Raw genomic sequence first — 17625 nt, 5'->3', positions numbered from 1 at the left:
GGGGGGGGGGGGGGGGGGGGGGGGGGGGGGGGGGGGGGGGGGGGGTTCACACTTCAGAGGATGCTGGCAGGCCTAGCGTCCGAGGACCGGCCGATCGTGCGGGAGGCAAACAGCCAAAGATGTGAAACATTTGGATGCAAGGACAGGAGCAAGCGCAGGGGTCCGGGACTAGGAAGACTGTTGAGAGTGAAGCGGCTCTGCCATCAAAGAGGAGCAGGGATCACAGCAGAGCAGTAAGACAGGCGCTCTGTAGCCACGGAGACCCAGCCCCTGCCTCGTCATGGCAGAAGCCCTGCTTCCTGGTGTGAGGGCTCCAAGGGGCCAGAGCTGCGGGTGTGGCTCCTCTGTTAAGAGCCAGCTTGCTTCCAGAGCCCAGGGTGCGGTCGATACCGCGGTTAAGACACTGAAGCCTCCCAGGAGGGTCCCGAGGAATTCCAGGGCAGGGGGCCAGGCTTTGCAGGTATGGCTGGATTAAAGTCTGTATTCCCTTCTAGATCCTTCCAGTCCTTAGCTATTTTCTTTGGCACAGGAGAATCTTTTTTTTTTTTTTTTTTTTAATCCTAATCCTAAGAAATGTCATGAAGACAGATTTAGAGTTAAAATGTCAACTCCTGCGGCTCCAGGTGTGGGATGTACAGGTTTTAAACAACAGCAGAAGTTGCTTGAGATCGTGGGAAAAGCCCTAAATCGAAGTCCCGACTTGCTCTGTGAATAGGAGTGTGGGGGAAAGGGGGTCCGGGGAGGGCCCTCGCGTGCCTGGACATAAAAACGGTCTAGTGGTCACATAAAGAGATGAGCATGTTCAGCCACCGGCTGCTCTTGATTGTGGATGCATTGGACTTGAGACTCATGACCTGGTGTGGGTTCGGGGTCACATCCGTTATTAAAGTGGCGGCTGCCTGAGCAGCCGGGCCCAGTCTGACTCCCTCCCTGCTTGGCCATCTGGGGCCAGAGCACCGCTGAGTAGTCTGTGGCCACCCCCAGGCCTGCACTCGCCTGGCCTGCACCCTCCCACCTCTGCGGGCAACACCCCTGGACAACACCCCTGGCTCCCTCGGCCCAAGGTTAGGTTCTGGAATGCGGAGCTCCTGCTCTATTCAACAACCCAGGCCTTTGCAGAAAGCTGCTCCTTTCATTTCTTTCTTTGATGCAGAGCCTCTGACTTCTGGACGGGACACACCCCATCAGCTCCCAAACCCAGAGAGGTAGGGGCAGGGCTGCTCCAGAACCGGTTCTAACGTGAGAGGCACAGCATGCTGGGGTCCTTTCCTTGTGGCCTTCCGGAGAACTGGCTGCGAAAAGTTGCTTCTTCCTGCAGCTCGTTGCCGTGTGCCGTCCCTTGTCTGCTTGTGGAAGGGCCCCCTTGCACTCGGATCCCTGACCGTTCCCTTGCCTACACAGCTGGTTTTCAGAGTTAAAATCCCAGTGGGTTGGGGGTGGCACTATTTGCCGGGAGCCTGGTACAGTCACGGGTGACGGTGACCGCATTCGACGGAGCCGTGGGCCCCCGTCCCGTGGCACAGAAGAGGCCGGTTAAATGCTCTTTAACAGATGGCTGTGCACCCCTCTCCCAGACCCCATCTGCAGGGCTGACTGAGTCCCTGGGGGAAAGGGAGGGGCATGTGGGAGGACAAAGACAGAGGGTAGAGATGGTCCAGGAATGTTAAGCATGCAGGGAATGGTGGGGTGTGGGGGTGGGAGGCGAGAAAGGAGAGCTCCCCGCTCTCCCGGAACATGGAACGAACCCACATTTCTTCAGAGACCTTGGTTTGCACTTAGCACTAAGACCTGTGAGTTCTAGGTACAGATGCACCTTTGGGAATGTGTGGGGATAGGAACTCCTTGCTTATTGGGTGAGCTGGGTACTTAGGAGGACTGATGAGGTTCCAGTGCCTTGTTCTTGTCAAGCTTGAAAGACTCCTGTTAAGTGAAAGAAGCCAGACACAGAGGGCCACGTATTGTGTGCCACCATTTACACGGATTGTGCACAGTGGGAGAAGCCGCCTCCTGTGGGTGGTTGCTGGGACTGGGGGCGGGAGGAACTGGGACTGCCTGTGGGCACTTCCTTCTGGGGCCGTAGCTGTTTCAGAACTGGGGAGAGGAGGCCGTTGCATAATGTGAAGTTGCCCAAGGCGACAGAGCCTCTCAGCTTGAACATGGTTACTTTTTATGTTCCGTGAATTTCATCTCAATTACAAAAGGAAAACTCAGAGGTAGAATGGGGCAGGTCTTTACCAAGGGTTTGCTCAGTGTAAGTTTTCCTGATGGTTGGGGGGCCCCAGGAGTTGGTCTGGTACTTTGTGTGGCTGGGCATCTCAGGCCAGGCCCCGCCCCCCTGATTCTGCTTCTCTCCTAGCACCATCCTGCTTTACCACATCATGGCCTGGGGCCTGGCCGTCCTGCTGTGCGTGGAGGGAGTGGTCATGCTCTACTACCCGTCTGTGTCCAGGTAAGCGGGGACTCCCTGCTCCCTGACTCATCGTTCTCTGGCGACAAATACACAGGCCCTGACGCAGAGTGGGCACCTTGCAGGTCAGGCGATTGTTCACAGACCTGCCCAGACCCGCCCTGGGGCGCTCGCTACAGTACTTGTTCCCTGGAGTTCGTTTCCCCGCCTCAGCCTCTCGCATTTGTGTAGGTGCCTGTGGGTGCAAGTATGTGCACCCAGCTTGAGGTGCGTCCTCATGTCAGGGTGTGCACCCAGCGTTAGGTGTGTTCCTCTCCATATCGATGGGGCTTCCTCATGCACACCCTTTAGTTGTTATGCTTCAGGCCAGCTTCATCTGGATGAGCAGGGGAGTTTTACATCCTAAGGATGAATTCGAAATGGCTTGGAGAAACCCAAAGATTGCTCTTAGAAGAGCTGGATCTAAGCGTCAGCTTGCTTCACTTTGCCGCTTCTCTTCCAGCTGTATTCCCGCTATCCTGAACACAGATCCAGGGAAACAGATCATCTGACATTGTCTTAGGTATTTCTTCAACGTCCTCAAAAATCTCCTCAGTGCAGTCAGTCCTCTGTAAGGGCTCACGGTCCCTCCAAGGATGTGTGCTCTAGCTTCCGATGGAAAACTGCAACAGGTGGGGACATGGTCTCTGTCTGGGATCTTAGGGCAGTGTAGACAAGGATCGCAGCCCAGCCTGAGGACAAATCTGGTCCTCTGCTTGTTTTTATAAATAAAGTTTTATTGGAACACAGTCATGCCCTTTGTTTATGCATGGTTTATGGCTGCTTTCACACTGCAGTGTCAGAGTAGTTTTGACAGAGAATGGGTGGCCCATGGAGCATGAAATACTTACGGTAAAAGTTCCCTTACAGAAAACGTTTGCTGACTCGTGGTTGGACAATTTCTCCCCCTTTTTTGACTGCTTGTAGCTACTCGGATGTCTCCAAATTGGTGTTGCCTTCTCGATGGCGGATACTCCCAAAGTCTGTGTAGATGCATCCATACAGCTGCTCTGAGGAACTTTACGAGGACAAGTACGGTGTCCGTGGCTGTTATAGTGGGGTGCGCTTAATGGTTAATAGTGGAAAGGGAGCTTTCATCACTCCCGCGAGCTTCATCCGTGGGCTCCTGGAGCCTCCTGGGAAGGTTGCACCTGAGCATGAGGGAGCCATCGCTGCGGGGCTCACTCCCAGGTGCCCCCTTGGTCCTTAGGAGGCTGCTCCCGGGCCTGTGCAAACTGCTATCCCCACTCACTCAGTCATCGCTTACTTTTGTCTTTTGGTCAGAGTCATGGCTTTTCTTTTTTTCCTTTTTTTTTTTCTTTAGCAGTTTATTTTATTTTTTGAGAGACAGAGCATGACCAGGGCAGAGAGAGGGAGACACAGAATCCAAAGCAGGCTCCAGGCTCCGAGCTGCCAGCACAGAGCCTGATACGGGACTGGAACCCACAACAGTGAGATCATAACCTGAGCTGAAGTCAGATGCTCAACCGAGTGAGCCACCCAGGCGCCCCAAATCATGGCTTTTCTGCTGCTTGATTCTCTTTGTCCCCTCAAGCCTTTCCAGACCACATTTGAACCTGCACAGCTGAAAATGAAAACTTCCATTAAAAGGAAGGTAGCCTTGTGAGATGGTGTTGTGTTCCTTCTCACGGCGAGAAAAGGTGGCCTCGCGTTTTTCCCACCCAAGTTGTTTTGCATTCGGTCATTTTCCCCTTCTGGGCTGGACCACTCCAGGCATGTTAGAACAAGAGTGCGTGTGTGCATTTTTATCGTTCTGCCTTCTGTGGCCACAGAGGCTGTTCCCTCATCTGCTTTTGCACCTCCTACCTGGGTTGGGCCTGAGCAGTCCTCTCTCCCCTTTGCCTTTGATTCTCTCTTCCTCGTTGCTCTCTGACATTATGCGTGTCTTCGCTCCTAGCTCCCACGTGGGTAAGCCGTGCCTGTGTGGCACTCTCCTACCCCACCTGCTGACTGACGATTCCCGTGATCCTTCAGTAGAAGTTCTGGTCCTTCCCCTGAAAAGCACCTCTGCTGTGATGGTTCTGCACAACCATGGCAACACATTTGCCTTGGAACATGAGGGCTGGGAATTTGGAGGCGCTAAAGGGGACAGACTGGATCTTATTCACAGGACTGGCCTTTTTTTTTTATTGAGTTATCACTTACATATCACACCCAGTGCTCATCCCAACAAGTGCCCTCCTTAATGCCCATCACCCATTTTCCCCACCCCCATCAACCCTCCGTTTGTTCTCTGTATTTAAGAGTCTCTTATGGTTTGCCTCCCTCTCTGTTATCTTATTTTTCCTTCCGTTCTCTATGTTCATCTGTTGAGTTTCTCAGATTCCACATATGAGTGAAAACATGTGATATCTTTTTCTGACTTATTTTGCTTCGCATAATACACTCTAGTTCCACTCACTTTGTTGCAAATGGCGAGATTTCATTCTTTTTCATTGCCGAGTAGTATTCCATTGTATGTATATCACATCTTCTTTACCCATTCGACAGTTGATGGACGTTTGGGCTCTTTACATAATTTGGGTATTGTGGATAGCAGCCCTATAAACATGGGGGTGCACGTGCCTCTTCGAATCAGCACTTATGTATCCTTTGGATAAATTCCTAGTAGTGCAATTTCTGGGTCATAGGGTAGCTCGGTTTTTAATTTTTTGAGGAACCTCCATAGTGTTTTCCACAGTGGCTGCACCAGTTTGCATTCCCATTTGTGTCTTTTTCTCCTTGAAGAGACCCAGTGGGGGGACTCCCCTTTTCGAGTGTCCTTTCCTATCTTTCCTTTTGTTAGCAGTGACCTTTAAAATCTCTCCTCCGTGGAATGCCCTAGAGGGCCTCACATTTACAGGACAAATAGAAACATGATTGGTCTCTCCTGTTCTTCAGTGATTGATTGATTGCTCCTTTGCAGACATAAGGTGTGAGTCACATTCCTTCTGGCAGAGTCAGAAGTGGATTTACGCATTTGCCTTTTCTCTCTCACCCTCTGATCTCACCTTCCAGGTAAGTGTGTATATTTTAGGCAAAGCCTTGTTTTCAAGAATGGCTTGGTCCTCCTCCCTCAGGTGTGAACGGGATCCGGAGCTCGCCATCCCGCACTATGTCACCACATACTTGCCGCTGCTGCTCGTCCTGGGGGCCAACCCCATCCTATTCTGGAAGACCGTGACCGCAGGTGAGCAGCAGGGAAGCTGTCTGGGTGCATGACCAGGGCTATGGCCCCATGCCTTGGGCTCAGATAATGGCATGCGTTGTGCTCCTGGAATCATCTAGGACGCTAGACCTCATTTGTCATCCTCTAGAGACGTAAGTACAATGCATTTGGAGAAAGTGAGCAGGTTTAATAAGTGAAAGCGAGCAAGCCTATCTGGTCGTGGGCTACACAAGTTCTTTGCCAATGTTTAATAGCTCAAGACCAGGGCCAGTGGACTTTTCACTTCCGTCTAGGCTCATCCTGGGTCTGCCCTTGGGGTGCCTTGGAGGCCCCAGGAGTGCCCGTGGAAAACTGTGGAGGTCAGATAGGAGCGGAAGGAGAGGAGTAGGGAGCCGGGGGCGGGGGGGGGGGGGGGGGGGGGGAGGGGATGGGGTGTGGCCTGAAGAGTGAGCCTGGTTACTCCCGAGAGGTGCTTGGCCTTGTGTGTTTACTCAGTTGGGCAGGAAACAGGAAGTAGAGTGCAGGAAAGGAGTCGGGTACAAATAGTAAGAACTGAGTAAGAAGGATGTTGTGAGCCAGCAGGATGCCCTGGAAAGAACTCTGAGCTGAGGCTGGGGACTTGGCATTCTGGTTCCACCCCATCCTCACGGAGGCGTGACCTGGGGCAAACCTCCATCCTGCTCAGGCTGCATGGATCTCTCCTGTGCAGAATGAGAATGAACAAGTGCACCTTGGGGCGCCTGGGTGGCTCAGTCGGTGAAGCGTCCGACTTCGGCTCAGCTCATGATCTCACGGTTCGTGGGTTCGAGCCCCGTGTCGGGCTCTGTGCTGACAGCTCAGAGCCTGGAGCCTGCTTCCGATTCTGTGTCTCCCTCCCTCTCTGCCTCTGCCCTGCTCGTGCTCTGTCTCTTTTTCTCTCAAAAATAAACATTTAAAAAAATTAAAAGAAAAAATAAATAAAAAGAAGTGCCCCTTAATGGAAAGGTCGGTTGATTGTAGAACTTCAAAACATTTCAAGTGCTGTGCCACTAAGAGTAGGAAATCATGTGGCTCTTTGGATCAGTTTTTTTCCTCCATGTTGCGTTTAAAAACAGTGTATTGGGGCGTCTGGGTGGTTCAGTTGGTTGAGTATCTAACTCTTGATTTTGGTTCCAGTCGTGATGCCAGGGTCATGGGATTGAGTGCTCTCTGCTGAGTGTGGAGCCTGTTTAAGATTCTGTCTCTTCTTCTGCCCCCTCCCCTGCTTGTGCACTCTCTCCCTCTCTCTCAAATAAAAAAATAAAATTAAAATAAAAACAGTATGTTAAGTACAGCAACTTTTTATACAGATTTGCATAAAAGTACTGAGTCAATTATATCAAACAAAAATCACGTATAGGTAAAGGACTGATAAGAACGACAGTAAGATACTAACAGTGCTTGTCTCAGGATAGACAATAGCTCGTTGATTTTCCTCTAACCTTTTTTAATGTTTTCCAACTTGTTGGGGCGCCGCCTGGGTGGCTCAGTTGGTTACGCATCTGACTTCGGCTCAGGTCACGATCTCGAGGTTTGTGAGTTTGAGCCCCATGTCGGGCTCTGTCCTGACAGCTGGGAGCCTGCTTCGGATCCTGTGTCTCCCTCTCTTTCTACCCCTCCCCTGCTCGCACTCTGACTCTCTCTAAAAAATAAATAAACATTAAAAAGTAAAGTATTCTCCAACTTGTCTATAATGAGAAATTTTTAATCTTTCAATGTTTCAAAACAGTGTGCATTATTTTTGTAATAGAAAATATAAACCTTCAAAAATATAGTTCTGTTTTTTAATGTTTGAGAGAGAGAATGCAGGGGAAGGGCAGAGAGAGAGGGAGAAAGAGGATTTGAAGCTGACAGAGCCCCATAGGGGACTCGAACTCATGATCTGTGAGATCATGAACTGAGCCAAAGTTGGACGCTTAACCGACTGAGACACCCAGATGCCCCTAAATATATAGATTTTTTTTAATGTTTATTGTTGAGAGAGAGAGGCAAGAGAGAGACAGAATCTGAAGCAGCCTCCATGCTGACAGCAGAGACCCTGACATGGTGCTCAAACTCACAAACTGTGAGATTGTGACCTGAGCCACCCAGGTACCCCTAAAAATACAGTTTTTGAATCGGTAAAATCCAAATAAAATTTGGAGCTTAATTAATAGTAACAGACCATTGCTAATTTCTCCCCGGTGACCAATGTGACCCTTGGTGTGTAAGATGTTAATGTTGAACGAGTCTGGGTATAGGTATGCAGAAAGTCTCTGTACTGTCTTTGCAGTCAGGGGAAGACTACAGTTCTTGGGAGGTGAACGTTTTAAAGACCCCATGTCCCATCGAGTCTGCGAGGACCCCAGCTTGGAGTGTGGGGGAAGGAACGGCCGTATCTTGGGCTGTCTCTTGCTCTTCTGCCTTTGCTTTGGGGCTTACGTCCACGTTGACTCTCTTCCCTGTCACTCAGGAGATGCAAATAATGACCATGACATGCAGTTCCCCTCTGTTTTTCACAGTGGCCTCTTTACTAAAAGGAAGAAAAGGCATTTACACAGAGAACGAGAGACGGATGGGAGCCGTGATCAAGATCCGATTTTTCAAAATAATGCTGGTTTTAATTATTTGGTAACCTTTCTTCTATTTTTTATTTTTTAATTGCCGCTGGGAAGGGATACGTAAACAACTTGCCATTTTGCTTTTCTAAGTGTGACCCGAAAGTTGCAAAGCAGAGAGTCTTTGGAAAGGAGATCTTTGAAACTGCACTAGGTGCCCTTTGAGGAAATACACGCGAGACAGGAAGGCAGGCCCACGATCTGTGAACTCCTGGAAAGATACTCACATCTCAGATTATATATAAAGCCCTCAGAACAAACAACTCCTGAGTTTAGTTTCCAGATACCGTGAACGTGCATCTGGTGTTTCGGCCCACTGCCAGGGCTAACTCTGAAATAAAACGCTGGACCACACTTTTAAAATTTACCCGTTTGTATCATTCTTGACCCCAGGATTCCTGGATCTGAGAAGATATAGGACAAGGGCACATTTTTTGGTGGGATGATTCATGGTTCCATCAAGACATATAGAGAGAGCCATTTTTCTCTAAACCTCAGTTGGCCCCCCAGTTGGCATTCTGCCCAGTTTCAGGTGCATGCTTTGAAAATAGATCTGTAACCCATGCAAAACAGATGGGAACCAGAAAACCTTTTGCTGGGGTGAATCAATACTTTGCAAAACAGGGCGTGCCTTCGTGGTGTTAATAATTGATGTGATAGGAGGAGGTTTGTTTGGACGTTGTCCTAGGCGAGATGGAAATGATCTCCCTCTCAAAATACACTCAGCTCCTCATTTTATTTTTTTTTAATTTTTTTTTAACGTTTATTTACTTTTGACACAGAGAGAGACAGAGCATGAATGGGGGAGGATCAGAGAGAGGGAGACACAGAATCTGAAACAGGCTCCAGGCTCTGAGCTGTCAGCACAGAGCCCGATGCGGGGCTCGAACTCACAGACCGTGAGATCGTGACCTGAGCTGAAGCCGGTGCTCAACCGACTGAGCCACCCAGGCGCCCCAACAGCTCCTCATTTTAAATGTCGTAGACCTAGCAACAATAACATCAAACAGTTCACACGTGAAATAGCAAGATTTGTGCAGCTCTCCCTCAAAACGTTACATTACTCATCAAGTGAAAATTGAATTTTGAGTTATTAGCTATAACGTTAGAGCCTTACACCCGATGTGGTGTTGCGTGTTACCCTTGGAAGAAGTCGCTGATCTCTGCTTTACGCTTGAGAGAAAGAGGTCTCTTAAATTAAATCCTGGATGTGCTGGTTCCTCCATGTGCCCAAGTGGATTCCCCTCCAGGGCTTGGTGGCCTTGGAGGACAGGTTTCCTGACCGCCGGCATTTAAAGATGAGTTGGGTTACATGTTCTCTTTACCCAGGGTTCTTTTCTTTCTGACAGCTGGTTGCCAAACATCATCAACGAAAGCCTTTTATTCTATCTTGAAATGCAACCAGATATCAACGGGAGCTTTTTGAGACCTGTGAGAAATGCGGCCAAGACCACGTGGTTTATAATGGTAGGTCAACCTTGATTTAAAATTTTTTTCTTGAAAAGTAAAGTTCAAAGAGAAAAAAACCCACTCCAAAGTATGATGTGTTGTGGGTTAAATATGTAACGGTATGTACCTGTATCTGCCTTTGATGTACCAGCTAGCTAGTCTCATTCATTGTTGGGACCGTTATTAAATGGGGACAACTCTGGTAAATCAGTTTGGCCCAGTTTTTCAGACCTTTCCAGCAGACCCAAAATATCAGAGAATTTCACTTGAAGAAATATTTCAGACTATGAAAAAGCCATAGGGACGAAGGTGTTCCTTGTAACATCATCCACGATTATTAAACTGATACGAACAGATACCACACTTGATCTTAGCCAAAAGGCCAAGAAGCGATCCCATCATCCGTGATTATAAAGTGTTATAGGCAACCCAAATGAAACAAATACAAGGAAATGGCTAAGTAAATTACACTTTTTCATCCTGGTGGAGTGTTATGTAGATGTTAACGTGACAATTATGAAATCTCTAGTATTTTGAGAATATATTTAAAAAATTCTTTAAATGTTTATTTTTGAAAGAGGTAGAGATAGAGTGCTAGCAGGGGAGGGGCAGAGGGAGAGGGAGATACAGAATCTGAAGCAGGCTCCAGGCTCTGAGCTGTCTGCATAATCCAACTCAGGACCTGAACTCAAAAACTTCGAGATCATGACCTGAGCTGAGTTTGGACGCTCAACAGACTGAGCCACCTGGGTGCCCCTGAAATCTGTAGTTTTAAGTGAAAAACGCAGGATATAAAAATTACACTAGTTACAACCACATAATAACACATGTGAAAAAAATACTGTATAGAAATACACAGAACAGTGAAGCAGCTGGGTGGCTCAGTCAGTTGAGCGTCCGACTTTGGCTCAGGTCATGGTCTCAATGGTTCATGAGTTCGAGTCCCACATCCGGCTGTCCGCTGTCAGCTTGGGGCCCGCTTCAGATCCTCTGTCCACCTCTTTCTCTGCCCCTCCCCCACTTGCTCTGTTTCTCTCAAAAATAAACATTAAAAAAATACATAAAATCGGGGCGCCTGGGTGGCTCAGTCGGTTGGGCGTCCGACTTCGGCTCAGGTCATGATCTCGCGGTCCGTGGGTTCGGGCCCCGCGTCAGACTCTGTGCTGACAGCTCAGAGCCTGGAGCCTGCTTCGGATTCTGTGTCTCCCTCTCTCTCTGCTCCTCCCCTGTTCATGCTCTGTCTCTGTCTGTCTCAAACATAAATAAAAACATTAAAAAAAATACACAAAATGGAAATAAGGTGGAAACACCATGAGTAGATTCCTCCCAGTGTTTTCGCTGTGTTGCATTTGTAATGAAAAAACAAAACTGTTAGCGGAGAGGTACACGTTGTCTTGTACGGAATTGATATTTCTGCTGCTTCCGAACTGGGGAGAATCTGACCCATGAGAACTTTATAATAAGACCAGCATTCACTGCCTCCACCTCTTTGCTTCGGTTTGGAGTTTCTCTTGGTTCCTTTGGTTCACTTCATGGGTACTTAGCACACGGAAATAGAGGAACGTCCCCTAGACTCGTTTTTAGCCTCAGGTACCTTTGTTAAATCACATTCTGACTCAGAAGCACAAGATGGAGAGCATCTCTGTGTAGGAGAGCCTAGCTGCCTGGCAGGGGTGAAAATAGGATCGGTTCGATTGCCCTGTGTCGCATGCATCCCCTCCCCCCACCCCCTCCAGCTCTCCCCTCCCCGCCTCCTCGTGAAGGTACAGCACCTAAAGCCAATCTTGGTCTTGCCCTGAAGCGGCCAACCGGGTCACTTCCAAGTGAGGCAGCCCAGTGAGCATCCGAGTGGAGTTAATGCTCAAATTCCCAGTACACAGACTGGCCGACTCGTGTCTTTTTGTCCTTCCTCCTAGGCGATACTGAACCCAGCCCAGGGATTTCTCTTGTCTTTGGCCTTCTACGGCTGGACAGGATGCAGCCTGGAGTTTCAGTCTCCCAGGAAGGAGATTCAGTGGGAATCCATGGCAACGTCTGCCGCGGAGCAGCCCTACCTGTCCCCAGATGGCTCCAGCGCACCCGGTGACAGCCTCACTTCCAGGAAGGTGCTGCGACTTGGCGGGCACGCGTCTGACGAGGCCCTGAGCCTGTTGTCTGAAGGTGAGCCTTATCTGCCAATGCCGGTAAATTGCGGAGCTCCAGGTACGGTTCCAGGTACGGTTCCAGGTACGGTGGCTCCAGGTACGGTTCGGTGTGCCCAGCTCACGTGGGACGTTTCAGATGAAGACCCAGTCTGCCAGCGCTGGCTCTTCCCATCTGTCCTTTTCACTGAAAGACTTGAGTGCTGGGGTCTGCAGACCTCTCTGTGGTCATCAGACTGCGTTCTGTGGAATCCTAGTGTGGACGTTTAGGCGTCTAGGAAATGATTCACTTCCAGAATTTGCGTGAAATCCCGTGGGGAGAACTGCGCATACTGAAATGCGTTGGTAACCAAATACTAACCCATCCAGGCCCACAGCCCATTAATCTGTCCTCCCGGGTTAGCTCAGAGAAACATTTGCTCGCCCTCTTGGTTTCAGTGAAAACTGGCCTCACATGGGAAGAAGTGCTACCTGAAACCATCACGTTTTTGGCTTCGTCGCTGTGTGGAACTGAATTTCCAGGTTACGGTGCTATTTATTTATCAGATCAAAAAAAGAAAAAGTTAGGGGCGCCTGGATGGCGCAGTCGGTTAAGCGTCCGACTTCAGCCAGGTCACGATCTCGCGGTCCGTGAGTTCGAGCCCCGCGTCAGGCTCTGGGCTGATGGCTCGGAGCCTGGAGCCTGTTTCCGATTCTGTGTCTCCCTCTCTCTCTGCCCCTCCCCCGTTCATGCTCTGTCTCTCTCTGTCCCAAAAATAAATAAAAAAACGTTGAAAAAAAAAATTAAAAAAAAAAAAAAAAGAAAAAGTTAGATGTTCGAGTGTGATGGAGACTGTCTTCGAGACATCAGTTTTTCGTCTCAGAGTTTTTTATGTTGACTAAAGCGGCCTCATGGATCTAATTGATTATATCTGTTTTTGTTTTTTTTTTTTTTTTTTTTTTTTTACAATCCAGACTGTAACTTATGAAATAACTTCTTGCTAATAGACTACTCTCCTCCCTGTTGAGGTTCCTAATAAAGTTTTGTTTTAGCCAAAATGTTGGTGAGGAGAGGTTTGAAAATCCCCACTCTGACATCCCCAAAGTTGTAACTCGCCTGATGGTTTGTAATGTACAAGCCGATTGATCCTTTAGGTTTTTGGTAGCTATAATTTTATGGTTGCCCATGGGTTGTCTAAAAAGGAGAGCGAGAGAGATGCCTGGGGTGGCTCAGTTGGTCGAGTGTCTGATTGTTGATTTCAACTCAGGTCACGATCCGGGGGTCATAGGACCGAGCCCCATGAGTGTAGAGGCACTGAGCGTAGAGCCTACCTAAGATTTTCTCTCTGTCCCTCAGCCTCTCTCCCCGGATCATGCTCTCTCTCTCTCTCTTTAAAATAACAAATACATATTTTATTTCATTTTATGTTTTTTAAAGTTTGAGAGACAGAGCGAGCGAGCGTGCACACAAGTCGGGGAGAGGCAGAGAATCCCAAGTAGGGTCCGCACTGTCAGCACAGAGCCTGATGCGGGGCCCGAACCCACAAACTGTGAGATCGTGGCCTAAGCCGAAGTCGGATGCCCAACCGATTGAGCAACCCAGGTGCCCCCAAGACACATACGTATTATAAAAAATACAGCAAGAGAGAAGCTAAGAGAGAATGTTTAAGAATGTTGGCTGAAGGGTGCCTGGGTGGCTCAGTCAGTTGAGCATGTGACTCTTGGTTTTGGCTCAGGTCATGATCTCAAGGTTGTGACACAGAGCCTGACTTGGGAGTCGGGCTCCATGCTGAGGATGCTTTCAGTGTGTCCCCCACGCATGCGCACGTGTGCTTTCCCTCCCTCCCTCCCTCCATAAAGAAAAAAAAATGAAAAGAAATTAAGGGCAACTGAGCATGCTCTGGGACGTGGGTTCTGCTTTGCGTTCTGTCAGCGGGCACCGGGGCCGGCGGGGTGGGCCGCCGCCTCTGTTCAGCCCACATCCCGTCTGTGTGTCTGTCTTCAGAGCAGCCTCCTCAGCACTGTTGGCATTTGGGGCTGGGGGATGCCTTGTTCCGAGGGCCGACTCGGACACCGTGGGATGTGGTACGTCTGTGCCCACTCCATGCCCATCGCGCCCTCCTGATTGTGGCAACCGAGACCTCAACAACTACCCCTTGGGGGCACAGTGACCCCAGTTCAGAACCAACGTCTTAGAGTAATTAGGCTTTCAGAAAGCTTAGATCCATACATTTGCCTTCTCCAATGTGTTGTCTGAGTGAACTGCGCACGCACGCACACACACACACGCATATGCATGCACACGTGTGTGTGAAAGCAAAGGCAAACACACCAACCAGATGGCTTTGTACGGAAATAATGTTGACATTTGAGAGTGAAGAAAATACGCAGAAGGTTGTTTGGAAGTGACTTTAGAGGGTTTGTTTTGTTTTGTTTTGCATTCCTGCAATTCAGATACATTGAAGGAGGGTTTGTTTTCAGGTGGTGAGCTTGGTTTGTTCTCAGGGCCAAAAAACATAGTGATAAATTGATAGATGGATGGCTTCACGGAGACGGGTATCGTCTGGTTGTAATTGCAAACCTCGAAGGAAAATGGTAGTTCTGGCTAAAGCTGCAAGATAGAGGCTGTGTGTTCATCGACTTTTATTTAGTGTGAATGATTCATCAAGGCTTAAAGAACCACGGGGGGGGGGGGGGGGGGAAGGGAGGGGGAATTGCTCTTAGCATAGTCCCACCTGGGGAATGAGCCAGAAATTTTTATCTTGATGCATTCAGTTTTGTTTGATTTCCGTCCTGGTGTTTTAAGTTTGTTTATCTATTTTGAGGGAGAGAGAGCGAGCAAAAGAGCAAAAGGAGGGGCAGAGAGAGAGAGGGAGAGAGAGAGAGAATCCCAAGCAGGCTCCACACGCTCAGTGCAGACCCCGACGCAGGGGCTTGATCTCACAACCCAAGTTGAAATCAAGAGTCAGATGTTTAACTGACTGAGCCACGCAGGCACCCGCCCCCCCTCCCCCGCCTGATGTTTTAAAGTGGTTGAGCCCATCTCTGGAAGTCAAGTCAAACATTAGAAATAATAATAAAAATAGTCCCAGTCTGCCCGAGCCCCAGTCACCAGCAAGGAACAGGGCCAGTCAGTAATCTTGCTCTCATTCTCTCAGTGAGCTGTCGAGCGGGCCTGCCCCTCTGAGGTCGGGAATATGCACACAGAGCTTTTAGAGGAAGCAGACAGATCCAGTAGAGAGGTGAGCAAACGGGGCATCGATTCCTTGCGGACACTCTTAAGGCTTCCTTCCTTCCTTCCCTTCCCCCCTCCCTAGCCAAAGCCCTCAGCAAGGCTGACGTCATGGGGTGACTCACAGCCAGGAAGGAAGAAGAGTTTGTCTTTGAAATTTGAACTCCATTTGGGCGATCAGTTTATTTTTGGGAAAATAGTAGGATAAGGAAATGTCTTAAAAGTCTTTGCATTTGGGGGCACCTGGGTGGCTCCGTCGGTTGAGACGTCGGCTCAGTTCGTGATCTTGCGGTTTATGGGTTCCAGCCCCGCATCGGGCTCTCTGCTGTCAGCCTGTTGGCACACAGCCCTCTTTGGATCCTCTGTCCGCCCCCCCCCCCCCCGACCCTGCTTGTGCTCGTTCAAAAAAATAAACATTAAAAAGCACTTTGAATTTGGAGAGTTATACAAGCACCAAAGTTGCTGTTCCCTGGTGGGGTTGCCTCAAACCTGTAGCTGCAGAGAAGACTGGTCTCAGTCATATGTAGCTTTTGCCTCTGTCCTCTGCTTTTTTTTTTTTTAAATTGAGATAAAGGGGCGCCTGGGCAGATCAGTCAGTTAAACATCCAACTCTTGATTTCGGCTCAGGTCATGATCTCATGGTTCATGAGTTCAAGCCCCGAGTCGGGTTCAGCGCTGGGAGCACAGAACCTGCTTGGGATTCTCTCTCCCTCTCTCTCGCTGCCCCTTTCCCGCTTATGTGTGTGCTTGCTCTGTGTCTCTCAAGATGTATAAACTTAAAAGAATTTGAGGTATAATTCACATACCATGAATTCATCTTTTTAACATTAAACTTCAGTCGGTTTTAGTATATTCACAAAGTTGTGCAACTATCTAATTCCAGAACATTTTCATCACTCCAAGAAGAAACCCTGTACCCATTTTCAACCCCTTCCCATTCTCCCCCCCCCCCCCCCCCCCCCCCCCCCCCCCCGCCCCCCAACTGCTAATCTACTTTCTCTCTGTATGGATTTACCTCTTCTGGGCATTTCTTCTAAATGGGCACCTACTTGTCCTTTTCTGTGTGGCTTCTTTCGCTTAGCATCATGTTTTCAGGGTTTACCCACATTGTAGCTGCAGTCTGAACTTCGTTGTTTTTATGGCTAAATAATAAATACTCCACTGTGTGGATGGAGAGGCACTTGCTTCTGGTAGTGGTGACCCATGACTGCCCACATTGCCACCAAGCCCTGTCCTGGGAGCTTTGTGGGGTGCGGGGAACAGAGACTGCAATCCTGGCCCTCAAGGATCTCACAGTCTATGGTACACAATAAAAAAGCTGGAAATGGAATAAGCAATGGAAATGCCAGTTTGAGAAAAATTTGGAGGAAAAAGAACGCCTATAATGAATGCCTTTTGAGAAAAACAAGGAATGCATCAGTGGTGTTTTTGTTTCGTTTTGTTTTGTTTTTGAGAGAAAGAATGACCAGGGGAGGGGCTGAGGGAGAGGGAGAGAGAGAATCCCAAGCCGGCTCCACACTTGAAGCAGGGCTGAGTCTTATGAGATTGTGACCTGAGCCAAAATTAGGAGTTGGATAGTCAACCAACGGAACCATCCAGGCGCCCCTGTCGTCGGCGTTTTTGATTATGGAAAGAACATACAAAAAGAGCGGCTGTGAGTTCAGAACTATAGTGACATGTTGCTAATTAACGTCTGTTGAGTCAGGCTTTTCGAGGAATTTCTGAAGCACAGAGTTAAGTTTGTAAAGTCCACTGACATTTGCAAAAGTGTATGGTAGAGATATAACGGAAGTGGCAGTGAGGGTTTTTGGTTCGTATCTGGTCACCCTTGGATCTTCTAACATTGCTCCTGAGATCCAGCCGAGTATTTTGTATGGTCGTCCTGTGCAGGACTTTGCATACGTTACAGTAAAAACAACAGTTTCATTCAGAAATTAAATCATTTAAAGGTCTTGCTGCCTAGGATGCTTCAGCACATTCATGAAGAGGTCTACATCAGACTGTTGGCTGTCCTTACCATTGACCCCTGGGGACAAGTTCAGGATTCCCTCTAACTCTTCCCTGGTCAGTGTGCCTCTGGGGCCGCTTGGCTGCCACCAGAGAAGTCACTTCAGTTCTCCATCAGTGGTAGAGGAACCTCAAAGGCCATTCACGTATTCTTTCTAGAGGCTTCTCCAACGTGCAGTATGTGGGCACAGGCTAACAGGTGGAAAGCTGGCCGGCAGGATCCCAGGGATGATGTCCTCCTCACCTGTTGTCCCCTCTCCTACCCACCCCACCCCTCACTAAACACGGCTGTGTTTGAGTAAGTTACATGTGCACATGATACCAGCTCTGTGCATAAAGTCAGGGAAAAGCCTTTGCAAGAACTGTTTTCGTATTGATAGAGCTTGAGCATTGGGACCTGAGCAGGTGTAGAGAAAACTCGGTACACATACAAGAACAGGAACGGTGACTCTTTTTTTCTTTTTTAATTTTTTAATTTACATCCAAGTTAGCATATAGTACAACAGTGATATCAGGACTTGATTCCTTAATGCTCCCCTTACCCATTTAGCCCATGCCTCCTCCCACAGCCCCTCTAGCAACCCTTC

General features: G+C 48.9%; 1 protein-coding gene and 1 pseudogene across 1 annotated transcript in view; one reads left to right on the top strand and one right to left on the bottom strand.

Moving 5' to 3' along the window:
* Positions 1–17625, top strand: part of GPR143 (G protein-coupled receptor 143) — a 45592-nt gene that overhangs the window by 10849 nt on the left and 17118 nt on the right. Inside the window, exons 4-8 of the mRNA XM_049644558.1 lie at positions 2357–2449; positions 5527–5636; positions 8135–8243; positions 9580–9697; positions 11596–11839. Coding sequence (XP_049500515.1) covers positions 2357–2449; positions 5527–5636; positions 8135–8243; positions 9580–9697; positions 11596–11839 — 674 coding nt within the window. The remainder of the gene's footprint in view (positions 1–2356; positions 2450–5526; positions 5637–8134; positions 8244–9579; positions 9698–11595; positions 11840–17625) is intronic.
* Positions 9907–10073, bottom strand: LOC125932490 (uncharacterized; annotated as a pseudogene).

This window comes from Panthera uncia, chromosome X, assembly GCF_023721935.1.
Source record: "Panthera uncia isolate 11264 chromosome X, Puncia_PCG_1.0, whole genome shotgun sequence".
NCBI classification, from domain to species: Eukaryota; Metazoa; Chordata; class Mammalia; order Carnivora; family Felidae; genus Panthera; species Panthera uncia.
This window is presented reverse-complemented; position numbering and strand designations above follow the sequence as displayed.